The sequence below is a fragment of the Zosterops lateralis genome (assembly GCF_965231275.1).
Source record: "Zosterops lateralis genome assembly, chromosome: 1".
Taxonomy (NCBI): domain Eukaryota; kingdom Metazoa; phylum Chordata; class Aves; order Passeriformes; family Zosteropidae; genus Zosterops; species Zosterops lateralis.
The window spans coordinates 116,687,902-116,712,702 of NC_139762.1; the positions used below are offsets into that span (position 1 = coordinate 116,687,902).

At 39.4% G+C, this 24,801-nt stretch overlaps 1 protein-coding gene across 2 annotated transcripts; it reads left to right on the plus strand.

Annotated features, from left to right (window-relative positions):
• Window positions 1–1,282: 1,282 nt before the first annotated feature.
• YTHDF3 (YTH N6-methyladenosine RNA binding protein F3) lies at window positions 1,283–23,729 on the plus strand. Of its 2 annotated transcripts, none has more exons than XM_083854898.1 (5): window positions 1,283–1,433; window positions 3,418–3,442; window positions 8,597–8,682; window positions 9,982–11,574; window positions 23,230–23,729. In XM_083854898.1, the coding sequence occupies exons 1-5, from the start codon at window positions 1,410–1,412 to the stop codon at window positions 23,251–23,253; spliced, it is 1,752 nt and encodes a 583-aa protein (XP_083711024.1). In that variant the 5' UTR covers window positions 1,283–1,409; the 3' UTR covers window positions 23,254–23,729. The 2 variants fall into 2 exon arrangements, with proteins under 2 accessions (XP_083711024.1, XP_083711025.1); XM_083854899.1 differs by lacking the exon at window positions 1,283–1,433 and adding an exon at window positions 1,894–2,656.
• The last annotated feature ends 1,072 nt before the right edge of the window (window positions 23,730–24,801 follow it).

Sequence of the window (24,801 nt, forward strand, 5' to 3'; positions counted from 1 at the left end):
TTGAAAGCAGTTAGGTAAAAAAACCAAAACCAACTGCATTTGCTGAAGCGTGTGTGTTCTCACACCAAAGCTGTAGTAGGGCAGAGGTACCTGGGCAGGAGCAGAGCAGAGGGGGTGTGAGCCTGCAGGTCAGTGTGAGGAGCAGGCACCGGCCTGGGGCGAGCAGACAGCCCAGGCTCTGAGCTGTCTGCCCTGGACAGACCCTGCTGACAGCCCGCCCTGGAGGTGCCAGCAGCTCCCCAGTGCTGAGGGCAGTTCTGGGTCCCACAGCTCCTGGAGCAGGCCCAGTGGACGGATAGTTAGTCCAAGGGTCTGGAGCATCTCTTTCCTGAGCAAAGGCTGTGCCTGTAAAGGCTGAGGGGGCACCTCATCAATGTGTGCAACCATCTCAAGTGAGGGTGTCAAAGAACACGGATGCAGGCTCTTCCTGGCGATGCCAAGCAAAAGGACAAGAGGGAATGGACAAGAACACAGGGGTTCCACTTGAATATGAGGAAGAACCTCTTTACTGTGTGGGTGACCATGCCCTGGAATAGACTGCCCTCCCTAAAGATATTCCCGAGCCGTCCGGATACAATCCTGTTCCGTGTGCTCTGAGATGACCCTGCTTGAGCAGAGAGGTTGGACCAGGTGCCCCACTGTGGTTCCTTCCACCCTGAGCCATTCGGTGACCCAGGAGAGGGCAGGCGACAGGAGCGGCCGCGGGAAGGCCGCCCCGGCCCTCCGCTCTGGGCAGCAACAGCGGCTCTCGGCAGCCAAGGCTGGGTCTCCTCACGGCCTGGCCACACGGCCCTGCCCCGGCAGGTCCTGGCACACGCGCGGTGGAGCGCAGAGAACCCTCCACCTTTTCCCTCGCCCCCTTCCCGGGAATTCCTGCGCCGCACGCGCCTTCCCAGGCCGGGGGGGCGGGGCCAGCCCGGCTCCTTCCGCCCGCCGCCCCCCGCCGCGCGCACGCGCAGTGGCGCCCCCGCCTTAGGCCCCGCCCCCCGCGTGCCGGGAGCCGCTGGGCGGCGGGAGGGCGCGCGCGCGCGGCGCGGCTGGGCGGCCCACGTGACCCGGGGGAGGCGGGGACGGGGCGGGAAAGGTCAGCGCGGCGGCGGCGGCGGCGGGGGGAGCGGAAGGTCAGGGCGGCGCGGAGCGGAAGTGGGAGCCCGAGCCTCGTCCGCCATTGTGGGGAAGCGGAGCCCAGAGCGAGGGGGGGGAAGCGGCGCTGCGTCCGGCCGGCCGGCTCCTTCCAGCGGGAACCCGATCGGCGGCGGCGGCGGCGAGCCCGGGCGGCGGCGGCGACGACAATCAGGCGGCGGCGGCGGGGAGGAGGAGGCGGCGGAGGCGAGCGAGCGGCCCCGGCGTGCGGAATCACTCGAGGCCTAGGCGGAGCGGAGCGAGGGGATCGCGGCTCCCCGTGAAGAATGTCAGCCACCAGCGTCGACCAGGTACCGCCCGCGGGGCGGGGGGCGCGGCCGCCCGCTCTCTCCCTTTCCCTCTGCCCGGCCCCGGCGTTGCCCCCGGCGGGGGAGGGCGGCGGCAGGGCGGCCACCTGCGCCTTCCCTCGCCGCCGGGGCGGTGCGGTTCGCGGCCTCCTCCTTCCCGTCCTCCTCCCCTCCCTCCTTCCCTCCCCGCCGCCATGGGGAGCGGCTGTCCATCGCGCCGGGATGGCAGGCCCTTTCCCGGCCCGGCCGCCCCTATTTATAACCGCTGATCCGCGCCGAGCGCTCCGCCTCCCGCCCGCCGCCCTCGGCACCGGCGCCGCCGGCCCGGCCCCCGCCCGCGGCCCCTTTGTGTGTGACCTACCCGGGCCGGCCTTTCCCGGCCGGGCCCCCGGGCTCCCGTTCCTGGCTGTGGGAGCGCCCAGCGCCGTCCCCTCTCCCTGCGCGCCCCCAGCTCCCCCGGGCTCCTCGTCACCGCATCCTTTCTCTGCCTCCTTTCGCTCTCCTCGCCCACCTCCGGGCCTCTGCCTGCTCCTTTTCCCCCGGCCTCCGCTTCTTCCAGCAGCTCTCAGTTTTTCTCCCCGCGCTGTTCAGCACTTTTTTTTTAAACTTGGTCCTTCACGGAGCTTAGAATTTGTTATTTTTTTTACCTTTGCTAGGCCTCTGCTGGTCTTTCTTTCTGGCTGGGAGCTATTCCGTCTTGATCTCTGCTTCGTCTGTGGGTTTCTGCCACTCCCCAAAAGTTTTAGCCCTGCAGTCTCTTGCCTTCTTTTATTTTCTCTCTGTGCCTTTAATGTTTTGTTTCTTTTGTCTCTGTGCATGCTCTCCGGTTTCCTTTAAGCAGTTATTTCTAGCTCAGCGATCTCTTAGCTCTTCATTGTTGTCTTTCATGAAAGCTGCTTCTTCCCAACTTTTTCTAGTTGTGTCTCTCGTTGGCCTTTGCATGCCTTTGTGTCTGGATTAGATTCACCCCGAAAGATGAGGTGGTTGGGGTTTTTCAGGTTACGGAGATTTTTCCCCTTCTGGGAGAGGTCAGTGTCTGACCCGTGCACCTCTAGATGAAGCAGCGTTGTGGTAACTCTGAGCCAAATGCACATGAGAGTAACTCGGAGGTGGTTACCTCCTAAACTTTCAAACCTCTGAATACTGAGCTCTTCAGGACTAAAAATTGTTAAGAGAGTGAGCAGCCTGGAGACCCACTCCTGCTTAGTTGAAAGTAATATGAGAAGGTGAATTAGATTTTCATGGACTAGCATTTGTTTTTCCGAGTTATTTTATCTTGCTGTAGAGGAATTAAGGATACTGTAACTTGTAATGTTACATTGATTCTTAGTGCATGACAGATTAACAGTGTTTTGTAATGACTAATCCCAAAAAAAAAAAAATCCTCTTTAATTATTTCCTTGTGTGAAAGGTTTGTACAGGGTGTATAGTTTTCTCAGTATAATTGCCTAGGTGAGGAATGCACAACTTCAAGTTCAGCATATGATACAACGCTATATTTTTTTTGTATATCTAAAAAGCAAGTCATTGTATCTTATTCTCTGATAAGTACCTATCAGTCGATTTAAAAGATGACATATCATAATGAAATTTGGATATTGGGAGTAATCTTAAGGTACTAACTTTTTTTTAAACTCTGTGTGTTATTTTTGTTTATTGTTTATGGTTTTTTAGGCCAAGGGCAATTAAATTCATTTGTTCAGCTTTTCAGCACCATTTAAAATTCACATGCTGTTAAAGCCTAGATGATTTCAATGTTTTTAGTAAAATTCTATCAGATTTTGGTTTTTTTAGTATTTTATAATGTTATTTTAAGTAATGTCACAACATTTTTCTAATGGTATGGTTTTGTATTATTTTGAAGTGATATTTAAACTGAAAAGGGCACAATTGGCAAATAAATAGAATTACACTGAAGTTGATATTAGAAGATTCTAACTGAACTTGTTTTGCTTCCCCCCCCCTCCCCCCACTTTCCTCTATACAGAGACCTAAAGGACAGGGAAATAAAGGTAAGTTAATACCTTGTATTTCTGTATAAATCTGTAATATTGCTTTTATGGAGGATAATGTCTGACAGTCATAGCAAGAGGTTATATCTATAGGATGACTTTTATTTCAGAGCAGGATGACAGGAAATTGTGTGCCAAAATGTTACTTCCCAGCACTTTCACTGTGGTGCAGCAGCACATCAGTTTACAGTGTGTTATTTTGCAAAAGATTAATGTCAGAAGTCAGTTAAATAGTTACTTCTTTTTAGCTGCCTTTTTGATATGCTTGTATAATCTCTTCTTAACAGTACACCTTGGGCCTTTCTGTGTAGTGAGTAAAATCATCAGGAATAATCTTTTGAACAGCTTCCTTAGTTTGCTAGACAGCAACCATGTGACTAGTTACTCATATCTGTGAGCACAAAACATCACCTTCCTTATTCTCAGAATTTTTGTAGTCTCACTTCATTTTAGCACCAGTAACTGATCTTTTGGCAGCGTTTGTAGACCTTCTCATTTTCTGCTTTTTTCATGTGTCTGTCAAGGTCTTAGTTTTTAAATACCATCCTCAGTGGGATTTCTTTCCCACAGAAGAAAGGAACTACTAACTACTTAATACTATTCTCTCTAAAATTCTTGGCAAGTCAGTTGTAAACAGCATTTCAGATTATATCTTGCAGTATTTTGTCTGGAATTTGTTTTCTCACTAATGTTCTATTTGGAATTTCTTTCCGCCTAAACAGTCCACTTGTGCCCATTTAATTCTCAGCTGCTCAGCAAACTGAGCTATAGAATAGCATGCACACAGCTACCTCTGTGTTAATATGCCTATTAGACTTATGCAGATAAGAAACTTTTTTTTCTAAGCTCAGATACTCTTTGCCCCTCTTAATTCATTATCTGAAGTAATCTAGTTGTTCTCTGTGAACTGTCGTTTAATGTTATCCACAGCATCCTTCTTCTATTATTCTGTCTACTTGCAGATTATCTGCTTCTTGTTACATATACTGCTTGTGAGGTGGCACGTGGTTCCCAGATCTCACTGAAATCGGCCTGTTCTTTTTAATTTCTCTGCATTCAGAGAAAAATGAATGTGTTCACCTCCTCAGCTGTTCTTGGTTTGGCCATTCTTGAATACTAGTTCTCTCATATTCTACTTTTTTTTTTCTTTCCCCCCAAAGTGCACTTACTAGTTACTTCATGTTTTTGAAATAGTTTGTGGTCATACCTTCCATGTTGCCCTTAAATGAGAAGGAAAGTCAGTCTCATTATAGCAAGTAGTTTTAAATTATCATTTCTCAGTTTTAGTGAGGTTAATTAGATGCATCTGTTAGAGACACACAGGTAGGTTTTGAACTATACTGTCTGTATATGAATTGGACTGGAAGTATTAAGCATTTCAGTTTGGGTGCTATGTTGCAGTGTGTGAAAATGCACTAGTCAGCTTGACTTTGGCTTATTTATGTTAGCATATTTTTGTGTTCTATAATTTGTCACTGCTGTGGAATGTTTGAATCAAAACATCTCTGTTTGCTATGTAAGGAAGAGATTTTTGCATTTCTGAACTTGGATTTTTTTTTTTTTTTTTTTTTTTTTTTTTTTTTTTTTTTTTTGTGGAGTGCATGCATCCTTTTAAATAATGAATACTCATGATGTGTGCTGTTGGTGAGAGTATGACCTAAGTGAAAACTGTAGTGAAACAAGACAATTAATCTCAGTTCTGTTAAATTATTTGGTGTAATGTCTGTTTAGTGAAACTAAGTTATGACAGCATTAGATGAAAGGTTGAGGAGATGGTGCTGCCAATCTTCAGTGTAGCACAAGTTGTTGGCTTTGGGTTAGAGGCTTTTTCAAGTGGTTGAATTAAGTCAGTGTCAGCAGTCCTTACTGACCACATGTTAGCAGACAGTCTTTCAGTTGTTGTGATAAGTCTCAGCTTAGAGGAGCTTTGAGGGAAGATGTGATACTGAGTTAACAGACCAATCTGAAGTTGGTTCTGTGAATAAAAGTAATAATGTTAAGGAGGATGGCAGAAGCTGTCCACATGTCTGGTAGAGAGCATATGGGAGAAAGAGTGAGCAGTAAAAGGGCTGTATACATATTTCATATTGAAATGAAAAATATTAGACCTGCAAATGACACTGGTAGGTAGCTGATTTTTATTGTCTAGTAAAGTGCCTCGAATACTTTATTCTAATTGATTATAAACTGGTGTACTATGCTGTTTCCTTTGACCACAGTTCGTGGGACTGAAGTAATAGTATATAGAACAGTGTTATCTCTCTGTTGTGTCAGATACTCATGTTGGAATCTCAGAGACTGGAATGAGTAAATCATCCTGCCATGAAAGTTTCCTTACTCTAGTTGTCAACTACTATACAGTTGACATGAAACATTAGAACTGACATCCATCAAATTATGACTTATAGTTGAGTGAAGGAAAAAAAAAGGCATTCCTGGAACTCCTTTTTTTTTTTTTTTCCCTTTTGTTTTTTGTATCAAATCTGTCATAGCAAGGTGCTGAGCTGTTTTTACACGTGTGTAATGTTTTTTTGTTTCATAGGAGGCTTAAATATAGTTATTAGGTGTAAAACAAGGATGAAACGTTTCACGTTTTAGTGTTTATTCTTCACATTAAAGTGTGATGACTTCTAATGAAAAAGGTATTCTTGTGCCTGTGCCCATCTTTTTTTTTTGTGAGTGGTTATCCCATGGATAGTAGCAGTTAAAAGAATATTAGCTGTAATTAGCTGTATTTGAGGAGTTGCTTCTTCCCAATATCTAATTACTCTCTATGTTTTCACAGTGTTTGCAGAAACACATGGTATTCATAGCGTTGTATTGATACAGATATTTTTAGTGTCTGTAGATTAGTTTCAATTAGTATTCTTCATCACTGCCCTGTTCAGTTGGAGCACTTAGCATGAGATTTTGGGAATGAGGCATTGATTTGCTCTTGTTAAATGTCTGTGTGTGCTACGTTATTCACTATTAACACATCTTGTAAAGTTAGAATGAAAAGCTAAAGGAACATGCTTCCAGTGATGCTATTTCACTGGGAAATGTATATATTTTACTAGGAAAAACGTCAGTGTAGAAATATCTCAGTATTCTACAGAATGAATAAGAAAGAAAATACATTACAACTAACAGAATATTCTTGTAAATGTAAGACCAGAAATAATTCTGTCTTTAGTGACCTTTAGATACCTGTGGATCTACTTTTTATGAAGATTAGCTGTCAGTATGAGGAGATTAATTTTGATGGAACTCCAGTCTTGACATACATCTGTTTTTACAGATGTCATACATACATTTCTTTACTTGTGGTTGCATGCTTTTAAGAAACTTGTATGCTGCTGCCCATGTTTTTCTTTATAATAGAATTGTGTTCAAGAATTGTACTGTCTGTACTATTTGGTGAAGTCTAAGCAGTGGATATAACATAGACAAAATGTTTTGAGGCTTATCCTTTGTGTAACTAGACCAAATATAAAGAGGAATTCCAGCTCATTAATATGTTACCATTGTGTGTAAATTCAGGATGATACATGACCTTAACTGAAACTATTTATGGGGGAAGAGACCTCCCAACACCTAATGTTTAATTTAAATGCAGTGTTTAATTAGGGGTATTGTTCTATCCAGTTCCAAACTGCTTTGTGCTCAGCATTGCTGGTCATATTTGACTGTTGCTGGTATAGAAATGCAGTGTGCCAGTTTGTAATAACTGAAGTGTCTGGTGTTCTTTTAAAACTTCAAGAAGGGTGTTCAAAACACAGGTTGCTTTCTTCCCAGATAATTGCTTTGAAAAAAACCTTCTGTGTTAAATTATGAATTTTTACCTCTTTTTACTGCTGTCTGAAGTTAATAAAAATTTCCAGGATTTTGCTTATTCCTTGTGATTTTATCTATTACTTTGTCATTTCTTTCAGCTAGTTCATTCACTGAAGGCAGTTTTGTTTTAGGGATGTTGAAGTCAAATGTGAAAAAAATTCAAGCACCACTTTGGCTTACAATGTGAATTTTGCGTGGCAACCCCCCCCATCCCCAATGAAGCAAGAAAAAAAACTTGACTCTTAAATGCTAATTTCAGCAAAGCTGAATATTTAATTACATAGTTGTATATGCTTTTCAGAAGCTTTTGCTAAAGGAGAGAAACCATAAAGTTGGCTCCTAACTCAATTTTTTAAGTTTCAGAAAATCTGCTGTTTTGTTGTAACTTCTGCAGTCCTGGTTTTCAGTGCACTTTACTGCTTGTCCTGGGACCTCCCCCCCTGCCCTCAGCTGAACCTATTTGACCAAAAAAAAGTTGCATTTGGATAACCAGTAATTTATTTTTGAGGACTGATCTTCATCTTCAGATTGTGTAATTGAAAGTGCTGGTTTAAGTCCCTGTTCTGCTTTGCACCATGGGAAACAGTGGAACTTAGCAGAAATTTGCACAGTGTGGCTTTGTTTGAATAGTAGCCTGGGGGATGGTAGAGAGACACTTCAAGTAATTTGGGCAGCTGGAGAATCCCAGGTAGGTGTAATGCCTTAGATGAAATGAAAGGTACTAGGAGACCAAGAAGAGCAGGTAGGAAGAGATTCCAGCATATAGTGGCATATGTGTTGGGAAAAGCTTGTAATCACCCTTTGAGACTTGAGCTTTTATTTCTGTCTTGTTTTGTCACCTCAGAGCTTCAGAGGTGTCACTAATGCAGTACAGTAATGTAGGAGATGAAGGATTAAATAGCTGAATAGTGGTGTCCTTCATGGTTGTCTTGGTGGGTAACTGCCTTTCCTGCTGGCAGGAGAAAGCTGTATGTTGCAACTTTCCCTGAACCTATTGAATATGTCCATAGATTGGGTTGGTCTGTACATTTGCACTTGGTCTGGTACTTCCGGAAATGCTGGATTTACTGCCTTTGCAAATAAGGTGTGCCTGTAATTCTTCATCTGTCTGTGGATCTCAGGAAGGCATAGTCAGGAATAGACTGGTCTATTGTTATATTTGCAGACCTCTCCTGAGAGCTAATCCTCATGATCAGTAGAATGAGCTATTTTGTTTAAGTTGGAATGGTGCTTAACAATAATACATATTTCAATGTACAGGTGATTAAGAAGTGTCACCTAGATTGAAAGTGCAGCATAGATTGTCCAGAGAATATTCTAATACAGATTTATTTTTAGTTTCAGTACAAAACGGTTCGATTCATCAAAAGGATGCAGTAAATGATGATGATTTTGAGCCATATCTAAGTAGTCAGACAAATCAGGTAAGTGAACATTGGTTACCACCTTGACGTTAACTTTTATGTTCAACTGGCTTCCAGACTTAATTTTTGGCTATTTCTTACTGTTACTGACTTGCCTGAATATACATAGAAATAGAAATTTATATCATATTTTGTCTCATCATACAATATCTTAAGCAGATGAAGTATCCTTAAGAATTCTGGAAAAGCTTCAGTTAAAAAGCGTGCTTCGATGTCTCTTGTTCTTGTGCTTCTGCTCTAGCTTCAGAAAGATGCAGTTACAAGCTAAAAAACAGACCCCAAACCCTTACATTTAAAACAAAATCATCATTTTGGATGCAGTCCAAAACAACAGTTTTATTGGCTCTGAGAATATATTAATTACTTGGACATTATTTCCTTTTAAAGGTGGTAGAAGTAGCTCACAGCTGATGGCATAATAGATGGAAGCTTAATATCACTACAGTTTGGTACAATTCTTCAGCCAAGAAGCTGATGGCTTGACTTCCAGAGCTGTGAATTGCCTCTGTAGTTGAAAGTTAATATAAGTTATGTTAAGTTTGTAAATTGGAGTGGTCTTGAGAGAATGCAAGTTATTAAAGAATTATATAAGTGATACAAGAATTTTGCTTGCCTTCACTTTTTTTTCTGATAATACAACATTAAGGAAGCATCAGCTAGAGGATGATACATGTGATTTTTTTCTACAAAACAACACCAGAAGCCATATGGGGGTAGTCTTTCAAATGTCCCAAGAAGCAAATTGTCTGATTTCCCAGGAGTCTATCTGATGTGGTACTGATTTAATGCCCATTCTCCATAGCATAGATATGTTACCTTTTTTTTTGTTGCTACTCCTGAAACAAACAGGCATTCTTGCATCCATTTCACTGTAATACTCTGTTGGAGTCTCCAATTAGAAGTGAGAAATATGAGAAAATCTAAGAATACCACAACTTTAAATCATAGTTGCAGGTATTTTTCTTTAGTTATGAAGGTACAGTTATGACTTCGTTTAGAATAGCTTGTCATTTTCTTGATGCTGTTGGTATGGAGGCATTTTAAACCTATCTTAGTAGCTAAAAATGAGGATAATGTTCCAGAAAAAAATGGGGGCCCTTTAGTGCTTTGAGAAGGTTTCTTGGAAGAGATGACTGTATCTGGCAGATACTTTACTCATCTTTTACATTGTGAGGAGTGATGGAAGTTACAAATACATTCATATAACCCTTAAAAATTGTTTGGATTGTATTATAGGTTTTTTTCCCCTTAGCATAATTGCCAATATTGCTGATTTTTTAAAATTTTATTTTCTTGCAGAGTAACAGCTATCCACCAATGTCAGACCCATATATGCCTAGCTATTATGCTCCATCCATTGGATTTCCATACTCTTTAGGTGAAGCAGCATGGTCAACTGCCGGTGACCCTCCAATGCCATATTTGACAACTTATGGACAGATGAGCAATGGTGAACACCATTACATACCTGATGGTGTATTTAGTCAACCTGGGGCATTAGGAAATACCCCTCCATTTCTTGGGCAGCATGGATTTAATTTTTTTCCTGGGAATGCAGACTTCTCTACATGGGGGACAAGTGGATCTCAGGGACAATCAACGCAAAGCTCTGCTTACAGCAGCAGCTATGGCTATCCACCTAGTTCTCTTGGGCGAGCCATAGCAGATGGACAGGCTGGATTTGGCAGTGATACTCTGAGCAAGGTGCCTGGGATTAGCAGCATTGAGCAAGGCATGACTGGACTGAAAATTGGTGGAGATATGACAGCTGCTGTAACAAAAACTGTAGGTTCAGCTCTGAGCAGTACAGGTATGACAAGCATTGCAGCTAACAGCGTGCCCCCAGTTAGCAGTTCAGCACCTAAACCAACCTCATGGGCTGCAATTGCAAGGAAACCCGCTAAACCTCAGCCGAAACTCAAGCCTAAAGGTAACGTGGGCATTGGGGGCCCTGCTGTACCGCCGCCACCTATAAAACACAACATGAATATTGGAACTTGGGATGACAAAGGGTCAGTGGTAAAAGCACCCCCAGCTCAACCAGTACTGCCTCCTCAGACTATAATCCAGCAGCCTCAGCCATTAATTCAACCACCACCACTGGTGCAAAGCCAACTGCCTCAACAGCAGCCTCAGCCACAGCAACCACAACAGCAACAAGGACCTCAGCAGCAGGCCCAGCCTCACCAGTTGCAGCAGCAACAGCTGCAAAACCGCTGGGTAGCTCCTCGTAATAGGGGTGTGGGCTTCAGCCAGAACAATGGAGCTGGTAGCGAGAACTTTGGTTTAGGTGTTGTATCTGTCAGCTCCTCACCTTCTGGTGTGGAAGTGCACCCAGTGCTGGAGAAACTAAAGGCCATAAACAACTACAATCCCAAAGACTTCGATTGGAATCTGAAGAATGGACGTGTGTTTATAATCAAAAGTTATTCAGAGGACGATATTCATCGCTCCATTAAGTACTCTATCTGGTGTAGTACTGAGCATGGTAATAAGCGCTTGGATGCTGCTTACCGGTCCCTGAATGGAAAAGGCCCACTCTATTTACTCTTCAGTGTGAATGGCAGTGGACACTTTTGTGGAGTGGCTGAGATGAAGTCTGTTGTGGACTACAATGCATATGCTGGTGTCTGGTCTCAGGATAAGTGGAAGGGGAAGTTTGATGTCAAATGGATCTTTGTCAAAGACGTTCCCAATAACCAACTGCGACATATTCGCTTGGAAAACAATGACAACAAACCGGTTACCAATTCGAGGGACACTCAAGAGGTACCCCTAGAAAAAGCCAAGCAAGTGCTTAAAATAATTGCTACTTTCAAGCATACCACCTCAATCTTTGATGACTTTGCACATTATGAGAAGCGTCAAGAGGAGGAGGAAGCCATGCGTAGGGTAAGAAATCAGTGTCATTACAGTAGCTGTCTTTTTTTTTTTTTCTGTTTTTGGAAACCTTGTTTTTCATTCCTCTGGAATTTCTGTCTGCAAGTGTTAAATCAGAAAGTGGTACTTTTTACTTGAAGTGTCTACCTGATATAACTAGCTCTTTATGAAAAAATTTAAGTTCCTGTAACTTGTTAGTTCAGTCATCTATTTAATCACAATATTAAGGTAGGCCTGAATTAGCAGACATCTGACATGTTCTACTTCTTCAGTGCAAATGAAAACTGAATTGAGTCCATTGTCCATAACTGAAGTCTTCTTGCTTAGATTTTTAGAGTTTCCGGATGTCACAAAAACCCCAAGAAATTAGAAAAGAAGCATACTTTATTTAGCATAACATTTCAATTCAAATTCTGCTTTAATGAAATGTTAACAGCATGATTAGTGTGAAAAGCAGGTTTTCTCCTTGATTCAATTTTTCTTTTGTGGAACTGTGAAACGCAAAAGTGATACAGTGATGACTTGTATAGTGTTGAAAATAATTTTTTGACTTTTCTGATAGTGCATTTCCTAAAAAAAGTAATTTGTAGTTAATTTCTGCAAGGAAAAGTAAATGTGATAACTCTGTAGAGAAACTTTTAGTTTTTGAGGCATTTCAGGAAATCAAACAAGGGAAAAGCATTTAATTCAAGCAGTTTTATAGTACTTGTCTACTTTGTCTTGTGTACCCTCCCTAATCAAAACACTTGTGCTCACCATTGGCCACAATTATTTACTTTTCCTATATTTACTTTCTTTCCAGACTTGCCAGTAACTGTAAAAGTATGATTTGTCTCATGGTTATAAACATTTCAGGAGCTGTTTTTACCAGTTAGATGATAGGCAAGTATTCAAAAATGGGAGTTGCCATTGGTGTGTTGCTAATGATCTCTGTTCATCATGTCACACAACTCACTGAATAAAAACCTCCAAAAGTTTAGGGTTTATGCTAACTAGGGCCTTGAGACATGTGAAGTTGAGAGTTTGTTCACTTGAAGCTGACACATAAAGAAGCTGTGAAGCAGGTGAAATGTTTACTTCTCTTAGGTTTCTAGTCCTGTGGTGGTTTCATTCCTGTTGTGCCTTCCTAATCCTTCAGATTAGGAAGTAGAACAGTGTCAGCCATACCCCACATCAATTTTGTAATACTGTTGTGTGACTCTGCAATAAATTGTTATATTGAAAACTTTCTGTTGCTGAGAGGCTAAATGAGTATCCCAGTTGGGTATGTAATGCCTTTTGGATTTTTTTCCTAAAAAGAAAATGAATTATGCCTTAAATGAGTATCATTACTTTCATGATATCTCCATGATGGGGTGATGGACTGCTTTCTTAACTAATATTCAATGTAAGGGGCAAACTTTGACCTTTTCAGGCTTTGGTACAACATCAAGTGCAGAATTACCAGCCAGTCAGGGGAGGTGATTGTCCCACTCTACCCTGTGCTAGTGAAGCCTCACCTCGAGTCCTGGGTGCACTTTTCAGTGCTACAATATAAGAGACATAAAGCTATTGGAGAGCATCCAGAAGGGCCACAAAGATGGTGAAGGGTCTGGAGGGGAAGCTGTGTGAGAAGAACCTGTGGACACTTGGTTTTTTCAGCTTGGAAGAGACTAAGGGGAAGACCTCATTGTGGTCTCATGAGGGGAAGTGGAGAGGCAGGCACTGATTTCTTCACTCTTGTGACCAATGACCAGATAGAAAAAAAGGGGATGGTTGGGCACTGGCACAGGCTCCCCAAGGGAATGGTCACAGCTCCAAGCTTGACAGAGTTCAGGAAGTGTTTGGTCAATACTCTCAGGTAGATGGTGCAACTCTTGGGCTGTCCTGCACAGAACCAGGAGTTGGACTTCGGTGATCCTCATGGGCCCTTTCCAGACATTCTGATTCTGTGATTCATTGTGGTTTTGTAATGTTTCAGGAGGCTTGAGATTATAATGTATCTCTGTAGCATTCATGCTTCAGTATTTTATAACTTTTCAAAATTTTGAGGTATTTCACAAGTAACTGGTTTGCTTCAAAAATGCCTCCTTTTTTGAAGAAAACCTTCACAAACAAGTCATAATTCAGACATGCAACTCAGGAAGATTGTTTTATTTGCGGTTTTGTTCCCTCAGTAGTAGGTACAAGCCACAAAATGTAATGAAGAGGAAGAATGTAGATTAGTGGAAGTGTTTCTGTGTGTGCTAAACTTAAAATTCAGAGTACTGAGTTCAGCATTTAGTAGGTCTTGAACTAGGTAACTGTGATGATGGGTATTTGAGTAATAAAGTAACATTGCTACTTGAATATCTTGGGAGAAACATACAGTATCTATATGACTCAAGTAGAGACCACTTTGTTTCTTTCTAAATCGTTACCTTTCCCAACACTGTTGAGAGAAAACAGACTTGTCAAGATACTTGCAGTGGTGGCCATTGGCTCTTTTACAGCATTATACAAACTGGTTTTCTAACCAATTATGAAAAATTGCTTTAGAACTGTGTAGGTTAGTCATGAGGCTCTTTGTAGATGGATTTGAGGTGTGCCTTAAGCAAATTAATAGAAATTTAAAATACAGGAAGTTCAAATAAAACTAATAACATCTACTGTGAGTTTATCTTTAGTATTCTCCCATGAGATGGAATGTTGATTTTAAATCTGTTTTTTCTTTTATCACACAGTGTACAAGCAATCTGTCTTTAAATTGTAAACATACAATTGTTAACTCTTATAATGCAAGTCTGTAAATGCACCAATTAGTATTGTAAGCTCTGGTTTATGGTTAATTGAATAACTCTTTATTACCTAGTACCAGCTAAGCTTTCATGGAGCTGTATTTAAATATGTGCACTTTCTACTGCTAGTACATGTGTGTAAATTAAGTTTCTGTTCATTTTCTTTGGCAGCTGTGGCAGTCACTTTGTTTCTAGTGTTTTGGTCATGAAAAAATATGCCTATAACTGTTAATAAAATATTAAATGCATCAGGCAGCAGTAGTCCCTTCCATGTTCCTTGAAATTCAGGTTTTTTGTTATTGCATAGGTGGTTACAAACTTTCATACAGGCAACAATCTGCAAAAAATATAAACAGCAAGTGATTTAGGGATTTAATTTATTTTGTAACTGTTAATCATTACAGCTAATTTATGTTAAAATAATTGGTTGTAAAAGTTTAATCTTATCAACTCGGGGGATCAATAATTCATTTCCAATATGGCCTAGCAGTATGTTTTATTAAAATATGGCAGCATACTTCTGAAAGTGCAAGGAACAGTCTCTAATAAACATGAAACTTCAGTAACTTTGCCATGAAAATGACAAAGAGTAGTCTCTTTAAACATAAATATTAGAACTTTAGTGTCTACCACTGTTTGATGTAACCCTGGCGTGGGTAAGGTGTCTACAGCTGGGCTTGTGCAGTGATCATTCCCTTTCTCTTACAGCTCAGGTTCCAGACTCTTATTTTGGACATACAAGTGCTGTGGTCTTTGACCAAAGGATCAGTGATACTTTTCATGAGTTCTGTCAGACATAGGTTGAAATAATCTGGAATTCCATTTGTCTTTAATAACTGCAGCTTTGTGATGTAAACATGCTGATTTGTATGCATATTATTTAAAAAAATGTTTTATTGTCTTTTAACAGAAAGGTATCTAAATTAATGAAACAAATCTTAAAATATGCCTTTTAAGATGATATAATTTCATTTTAGAAAATAAAGGTATTGAAAATCAAGAAAAACATCTCTAGTAGTAGCTTTGCATCTGACCTTCAGTAAGTATATAGGTGAAAAATAAATGTGACTCTGATTAAAAATGCAGTTGTTCACAGATTACAACTTCCTTGCCCTCAGATGTGGCTTATTACCTGTTGTCCTAGGACTTCTTTTGGTGCTTTTTGATGGAGAATTCTACTTTTGTAGCATACAGTGGGGAAAAAAGGTCATGGTTTTCATGTAATTGTAGAATACTTTAGATGGTTTTCTTCATGTGATAGTTCAGAGAAGTAATTGATTTTTGTTCATAGGTAAGGTAGGTAAACACAAATATATACTACATTTTTCTAATTTGCATTTGGATTTTTTTTACTTTTCAGGAGGCCTTTAAATGGCAGATAAGGAAGTATTTAATATTTTGGCTTTCTTCTGTTGTATTACGTGTCTTGTAATAGGAATGCTGACATAGCTAGAACTTCTTGACTCTCAAAATAAGAATTTTTTTCCCCTTCATTCTGATACCAATGTAACTTTTGTTTCCCTGATAATTGGGTCATTATCAGACTGCACTGTTAAGCAGTGTAACTCCTTTCCTTTCTAGGACATTGCTGACACTGTGCTTGATTTGATATTTCTTAAAAATATCTTAAAGGGAGAAAACATCCATTAAGAGTGAACTGTAGCTTCTTCTTCCTCCCCTTAACCCCCAACCATCAATTACAATTATCGTGTCAAAATCAGATATAGATCCATTCACAGATTTTTCAGTTAAAGAAAACAGGTGATTGACGAATCTTTAATGCAGTTAGATGATACTTGTACTAAACAACTCTTGAAAGTTTGTGTTTACATTTAAAAGAGGTTTGTGTAATAAGCATGAGACTGTCTAAAAGAGGGTTATGTAATTAATATCTTCTGAGAAACATGTTCATTTCCTGTATGCTTTTGATGAAGTTTCAAGGGACATTATTTTGCAATTTCCTTGAACTTCATGTTTATCAAGAGTGTCATCTTCATTATTGGAAGTGAGAAAATAGAAACAGGAAACATTTTTTTCCCCTCTCTTGATAGTCATGAGATGAACATGTGGCCCATGTCATGGCAGAAGATTACTTGGAGCTAGAATAGTTTGAACATACTGCTCCAGCATTTCCTTTCCATGATGGTGTGCTTGTTTGCTATGTCTTCATTTGCTTTTGCATCTTTAGTCTTTTGGAAATACTTTAAAATGACCTTCACGTTCTTATGTTACAGACACAGGGATTTCAAACGTGTCTGTTTTCTGTGCATTTGGTAGAGTCAATTGTTTCTGTTCCAAAGTGTAGTTTACAATTCATTAGATGATGGGGGTAGATGTTATGTTGTGGTCTCTTACAGAGTGACCATGTAAGAGTTTGAGCAGTGACGTTGCCTGCATTTCTCTAGTGATGATGCAAGAGGGAAAGTACAATGTGGGACTGTTGATTAAAGGAGGTGGAGAGTAATTAAACTTACAGGCAGTCTGAGTTCACAGCAATACTTGTACAGATCTTGTGTTTTTGTTTGAAATTCCCACCTGAAAATCAAGCCTATAAAGTCCTTTTTACAGAGTGGAATCAACTCTTACTCTGGGAGTGGAAAGACCAATTTCTCCTGTAAAATAGGGACCCCTATTGGAAAAACTAGGAATATCAACCATATGGTTTACTTCAAAACCTAAGAGGCCAATCACTTCTTGGAATCTAATACTTTATGTTCTTAAATATCAAGGCAGCTGCCTAAGACAAGACTTTGAACTTGAATTGAGCTGGGTCTGTGACAGTTGTACCTTTGCTAAATGCTATGTCTTTTAGGTTGTGACTTTTAAAGCAAATGAGAAATTCTACGTCTCTTGTTCCAGAACAGAAGCAAAAGTATACACATATAGCTGTAAAAATTTGTGAGGCAGCCTTCTGCTTGCTGCTACATCTCCTCAGATTTCAGTGCTCTATTAAGTCTAGAACAGTGATGCTTTTCCTGCACTTTGCAGGGAAGAGATATGGCTGCATATTGCAAGAAAGTCCCAACCTATGTGACTCTTCACAGCCTTGCTTCATTGATTCATACCGCAGATGGGCTAGCTAGCAGAAGCTCATTGGAGATTCCTGGAAGTGATTTGCTGGAAAAAATGGTACTTTAAAACATAAAGATCTTGCATGTGTATTAAAAGCATTTCCTGTACATTCAGTTGAACTAGGATTGTTTCATTTCAAAACCAATTTGCTTAAAACTTCGTGTTCATCTAGCTGAAATGAAACATTACAAAACTTAGCAAATGATAGGTTTTTTGAGCCCAGTTCTTTGTGAATTTTTCAGAGGTTTGGCAGTGTAGTTAATATTGATGAGTAATTACCATTTTGTTCTGTACCCTGCAGATTATAGTCTGTTGTAAAAAGTAAATGTAAACTTCCGTGTTCACTGCATCTTCATATAGATAGGAAACCAAGATAAAGTAAGTTCATTTTCCTCATGGTAGATTGGAATTTGAGTTACACCTATTCAAAGAGTGGTGAGGCTTAAAGAAAAACTGCCTGAGAAATTCTTACTCCGTGTATTTAGTAAACCCTGCAGTGAGTGTTATTTCCCTTCCAAGGCTACCATAAATTCCTTTGTAGAGCAATTAAATAATGTATTGTTGTCCATGGACATCTGAGAAAAACTAACCCAGGTGTCAGGGTCATCTTTCTACTTCTTTTGCTGGAATAGAGTTCATCACTAAATGCAATTTCTATAGATTGGGTAAGAAGTTAATTTCTATAGATTGGGTAAGAAGTTATCTCTTGTCAGTCTTCAAAAGCCAATGTTATACTCTGAGCATTGCTAACAAATAATAGTGAGGATCTGGAGACTTTTGTTTTTTAAAAATCATTTTACTGCAATGGCTGCCTTGTAGATGATTAAAGTCTGATATTTCAGTGTGTAATGATGTACTGAAGCAAAGCTCTTGGCTGATCTGTCACTGAAAATATCTGCCTGGGAACACAAGACTAGAAGGGCTTTTCTGGCTCACGGAGTTCAAGCTTGGTTTCTGCAGAGTCTTTCCTTGTTGTGTGTTATCATGTGGTGTCTTTAAGTAGTTGGGTTTCTTTCTCCACCTCTGCCTTTTGAATGGTTGTACCCTGTGGAGTTTCAGATGGGGATTAACTTCTTAATGCCTTTGTCATTACCATAATAAACTAATATAGTCTGCTCATTTTCTACTAACAGTTTGTGAGTTTGATCAAATTTAAATCTATTTACCTTTTTACACATTTTTTTTCACATTTTTTCCTATAATTGGAAAATATACTTACAAGTATGTTTCAGTGACTAAGTAAAATACTATCAAAACTAGTAGGAAGAATAAATAAATTAGAAGTCTAGGTCTTCTGGCTTTTGCAGAGTTTCTTAATATTTATGTGCTTGAGAACCTTATATTCTGTCTGTAGTTCAACTGATCTGCAGCAGCAGAGTCTCAGATGAGTATTAATTCGTAAAGCTTACTGGGAGAAGGAGCTACTCTGAAGCTTTAAAACCTTATTTGACTTTTTCTGTTAACTTTGATTTTTTAATCTGTGCCTTGTGGTTTTCTTGTTAGGTCAAGAAAATTAGTGTTTAGGGAGGGAATGGCAGCTGCACAGGAAAATTTTTTAGGTTCCTTTAAGACTTCTAGAGACAATCTCATCTCATAATTCCTTCCCCCCCTCTTCCCAGAATTCCTAGAAGTGCTTCTCAGAGAAATATATTTAAATATATTTATCTGTTTCTGTGGTAGTTTCTGTGTTGAGGAGATGTGTCCTCTTTATCTGGGAGTTCAAGATTGAGAAGTTAAAAAGGACCAATACACAACTTTAAAGTTTCAGTAATCTAGTTTATATTAACAGCCAGTGATATAAATGGAGTAAACAATTTCTGGCGTTTTTCACTTTTCTAGTAATTTGTTTTTCATTGTGGTTCTCAAGCATTAAGGTCAACACTTATGCTGTCCTAGCTTTAATGGTACACTGGAGCGAAATAAATTGCAGATTATGGCCGATGCCATTAGTAAATGAGATTTCATGAACTTTGCTGTGGCTTCTTTTCATCACCTCTCCAGCTGCCTGCTCTGCCGGTGCCAGGTGTTCCTGCCCACGCAGCACAGTTGGCAGAGCAGATGAGTGCCTGTGCCTCACTTCACAGAATGCAGTCTGACATGTTAGCTTACATTGCAGATGAGCAGAGCTTCCAAGTTGAAGATTAAATCACAGTTTGCAGTAAAGCAGCTTCTGAAGCTGTTGTGAGAATGTTCCCTCTTGGGAGAGTGGCAGATTAGACACCTCCAGGCATGAATGCTTTAAACATGGCAGTAAGAGGCAGAGGTTTGGCAAAATCCTAGGGTTTGTTTGTTTTTCAGGTATAGCTGATAGTGCTGGAGGGTGTGTAGGAATTCTGCAATTGGCCTGTGTAAGTTGGCAACCCTGGATAGCTTCCAAATGGACACCTTGAAATGCTTGCATTGCACTTGCAACTGCTCTAAAAATCAGCAAAAGTCATTCTTTCAGATCTGCCTTTTCTGACCTTGATCTTCAGTTTGTGGGACCTTGGAAAAAATACAGCCAAAGACTGTAGTAGCTTCTTGTTCTTGTTAGGCTACGTTTGCATTTACATGTAGACTACTTAAAATGAGGCTTTTTCATTTACCTTCTTTGTGGCAAAGAAATCCCAAAGTCAGGGTTGTGTTCCTCTCAGTAGTTTCTTTCAAATCAGATCAGGAAACATTTTTGTTGCATTGAATTTTGAAATTTTGTTAGCATAGAGATTTCATTATATCTGAGGATAAATTACGTTGCAGCTACTTCTCAGCATGGGATCATTCAATTAATGCTCTGAACTCAGACAACTAAAATTTGGAAGTAAGTCAGCTTCACAGTTCAAACCAATTTAATTTCACAGTTTTGTTTGTACTAGATCAATGCACGTTTCTAAGGCCTAAGCAGTTTTTAGATTCACCTTTATTTGGTTTGTGCAGAAAATTATTTGCATGTGTGAAATCTGCTCAGCCTGTGGTCTGCAGCTGACAGTACCTTTAACCAACCAATATGTTTCCAAGTTGTCCTGATTTGAATGGTACTTAATTTCCATGTCCTGTTCACAAACTCCCCCTAAAGCTGGGTAAGCTGACGGTGGTGAGTTCTGAAGTGAAGTTGACCTTTGTCAGGGAACTTAAATATATGGGAGAAAGTTTTCATCCAAGAGCATTGTGGGAGATGTGACAAGAGTTTTGCTTATCTGAATATAAGAAATGGAATTAATTGGGTAAAAGAGAAGTGTTATGCTGGAAACTTCTACTCTGGTGCTGGAAACCTTCTAGAGGTAAAGTCTTCTGTGAGTTTGCCTATAACCACAAAAGAACAAAAACAAACAAACAAACAAACAAAAAAAAAACCAAAAACAAACAAAAAAAACCCCAAACAAACCAGAAAACCCTGGAAAATTAGAAAATTACTTTTTGAGATAGGGAAAGACAGTGGTCCAGGAGTGTTAATCTGACTTGAAGTTGGGGAGGGGTTTGGTTTTGAGAGGAGTACCACTGCCTGTTTTGAGTAAATCAGGTCTTCTTTCTCACTGTTTCACAGCATAGAGTGCCAAATGTCACCAGTACCAGTATTTGAAGAATGTACTGTTCACTTGCCTTGAGAAATGTCATGCTTGTATGTCTGCTTGAAGTATTTAAATATAAATGTAGTAATATGTAATTTCAAGACTACAGGAAAGATGTGCTGATGTTTTGAAGCCTTTTTTTCTCTTAGAATTCAAAGCGGATGTAAAATTTGCAACACCTCCTTTTACTTCATTAAGTGGAAGAAGGTAGTCAGGGTATCATTCCTTTGCTGCTTTGAATTTTTATGAACTTAAATACATTTTGAGTTGAGGTCTTCACAAGGCATAGTGTTGGTCAGTTTATTGTACCGCAATTTGAAATGCAGAGAGTCTTTCTAGATAGCCTGGGTTAGTGCTTATGTATGTAATACTTGCAAATGAACAGGAACTGGTGATTTTAGTTGTATAGAGGTTGTATTTAAAATTGTTACATATTTTAACATTGCAGTTTCATAGGCTCCTATTCACTAGCACAGGAGTATTTTTCGACACTTAGTGTAGCTGTTGCAGTTGAAGTCTGCTAATGTTAGGGGAATAATCTGAGATGTGCCTGAGCAGGCTATTTTAGCATGCCTTACATGCATAGTGAGGCATGAGGCCAGTCATCCTCTTTTTTCAGCCAAGTGTGCATTGTTAAGATATTAGCTTGTATTAATGACTGATACTATCAACCTTAAAAAGCAGTATCTTACTATGAAAATATTAGTTATGTATTTTTGAACTAGGAAAAATAATTTTTTAGCAGAATAGTGCAAGTATCACTTTCACTTTAAATATACTGAAATTCTGCTCTAGCAAACGTCCAGTCTTAGGCACACAGCTGCTAGGACCATGAGCTGCTCATTGTGACCGAGACTGGGCTTTATTGTTTTGGTTTTCATCTTCAAGCAGCTTGGAGATCTGTCTTGGAAAGGACTAGATCTCCAGTAAAAACCTGTATAAATGTTACATACTTTTTTTTTTTTCAATAGACTGTCTTTTTGAGAGAGTCGGGGTGGGATCATATGCTCATTTGCAATTTTCTTAAATATTTTCTAGCATAATAAAGTTTCAATGTGGTGTTGGAGAGAGTGGTTTTAAAAATGCCTCCTGGGTTATTTTGTTTTCCCTGCTATGTTATTGTTCCATTTATAATATGCAATAATAATAAAAATATGGAGAGGTATTTTATACTTTTTATTCTCTTTTAATAAGGATAGGAACATACCTGTCTTCCAAGCAGGGATTCGTATATTTCTTTAATGTGCTCAGTTGTACATATAAAGAAATGCATTGTGGAAAATGCTGTTGAAAGATACGGTCTTGGTTTTTTTGCTGATCATTTTACAGGCTAGAAGATGTATTATGAAGGCAACAATATATAATTTGTTGATCAGTTTTTATTTTTTTCCTAGAGGTTGTCATAATGCCGAAGTGTATGTTTACCTTGAACAAAGTAGAGAAAATGGAGGATGATGATAAAGCATTGAAAGTGTCACTTACTCTGTTAAACCTGTACTACAGAACATGGATTTATTATTCCCTGATACTTACAGTGCCATTAGTATTTTAGCCCTGAATGCCAAATGTGGCATTTCAGTGTGATGAGGGCTGTCTAGTTAATATGGTGCTCACTGTGGCTCAGGCTCAGTCTGAAGTGAGGTTTCTTTGTAGCCATTCCTATTTCACTGACTTTTCATTTTGTTGTTGGAAGTAATCTCTAAAAAAGGTATGGATGCCTTCTTAGGAAAAAAAAAATCTTGTCACTTGAGCATTTGTATGGAGGATGAGGTGTTGGGCCAGCTGGTTACTTTATCTTTCGATCTCAAGCACTTTGAAACATTTTTATTATATAGGGCTTTATATACTCATATAATGGGGGTTACATGGGAATACCACATTTTTTTAGGGATAGAATGGATGGAGAGTAAAACATTTTTCAACAGGCTACGTAGAAGATTTAGGGTACACCTTGCCTTGTTTGTAAGTCCCTTGGTCTCCTTGCTCTGTTCAGTTTATGCAATATATTTTGCTGTAAATGAATTAAAACTGACATTATAAGTCCTTTTCTTTTGATAGCAGCCTTTTGGAACATTTGCCTTTTAGTTTGATATATACTTCTGTGTTTCTCTCTAAGGAGTTGACTTAAATTGTATAATTTCATATTCCTGGAAATAATTGAAGCTTTTTCCTTGAAAGCATGTTGCCTCATTTAGCTAAATTGCAAGCAATGAAAATGCTGTAATAAAGGAAAAGCAGATAATGTTGATCTGTGTGTATTAACGATTGTCCTTTTTGTTTTTGTTTTTTTTCAGGAGAGAAATAGAAACAAACAATAACTATATGGAGATGTCCTGCTAGAATACAACACTAATGATGTAGACTCTGGAAATGCCTAATATGTCTAAGAAGACGTTATTAAAGCTTTTTTCTGCTTAAGGTGACATCTTTGAACACTTTAACACGAAATTGACTCTTCTTGTAATGGTTCTCATCAGTGCATCTGCCCTTATACTCTCTCACCAAACACACTTGAGAACTGTACCTTCGTCAAGCACTTTCTGTCCTGAAGCTTTTACCAGTATCTGCTGTCTTTTGTATTTATGCATCCTAGCTAAGGCACAGGAGACCGAACGAATGCAAGGATTCATTAACTCTTTGAATTTGTTAAATACTAACATTTAACCATTAGAAGTGGTTCAATGATGTGAGATTCACATTGCTTCAACTTAATTTTTTCTTTGTTGTAGTTTTTTTAATTGTCAGTTTTTAGCTATTCAACAGATTAAAAGCAAATCATGCCATATTTAGTCCTGGAGTAAAACTCAAGTCTAAATGTTCATGTGAAAATTATTGTAGTAATCTTTTAATATGGCAAAGCAACTTTAAGCTGCAGTTTAGCCAAATGAATTGTAACATGAAATTATAATAGAATGACATTTCCCTTGTTTCAAACTGTTTGGTGTAAGAGAATATTAATATGCAGCTTGGTGGACACCACCAGTTAATGCACATTTCTTTATTTTTTTTTCTGTAACATGTATACTGAAAAAAGTGCATTTGTCTGAGGAACTGTTTGTTTGCTACCACTCAATGAATCTCAGTTTTGAGTAAATGTACCTCAGTCTAAATCAGACTTTTTATGACCTTTATAACTACATTTAAAATAATCTTTAATTCCTATTTCTGGGTGTTTGCAAGCCTGACAGATTGCTATCATGAAAGTGAAAATTTACTCCTCTAGGTGATTCACTAGCTAAATAAACATAATTCTTGTTTAGCAAGCATATACTCTGTTTCTCAAATTTTTTTGTTTCATTGTGCCAACGTCGAGGTGTTTTTCCCCCTACTTGAACATAGAGAAAAATACTTTGGTCCATGGAGTTGACATATTTATAACCATGTTAAGATGATTTTTGTTAGAACCATGCAATAAGAGTTTTAGAATCCATATTAAACGGGCCAGTTCTATACTAGTTTTTAACCTCTAAAAGTATCTCTTCTGTTTCAGTTCATATAGCAGCACATTCTGTCTGGTGGAGGAGAATATTGAAAAACTGTTAAGCGGGTGTATTGACTGTACAAATTACTGAACAACCTGTACCAAACTCCAGGGATAGCTTTCCCTTTTTAGAACAGCGATGCAGAAGTCAGATATCTTATAGCTTAAAATAGCAGTAGCACATATTATTTGAACGTCTTTCATGTCTTACTGTCCGACACAGATGTTTATATTGTGTTTCAAGTCCTTCATTTGCAGATTTTGGCAGTCGAGTTCTGGAGCTTAAGTAGCAAAGGTTTGTTTTGGATACAGACAATTTTGCTGACTTTTGCTTTCTCTCTTCTTAAGCCCTTTGCACTCTTACAACCATGCAAACACAAGAAGT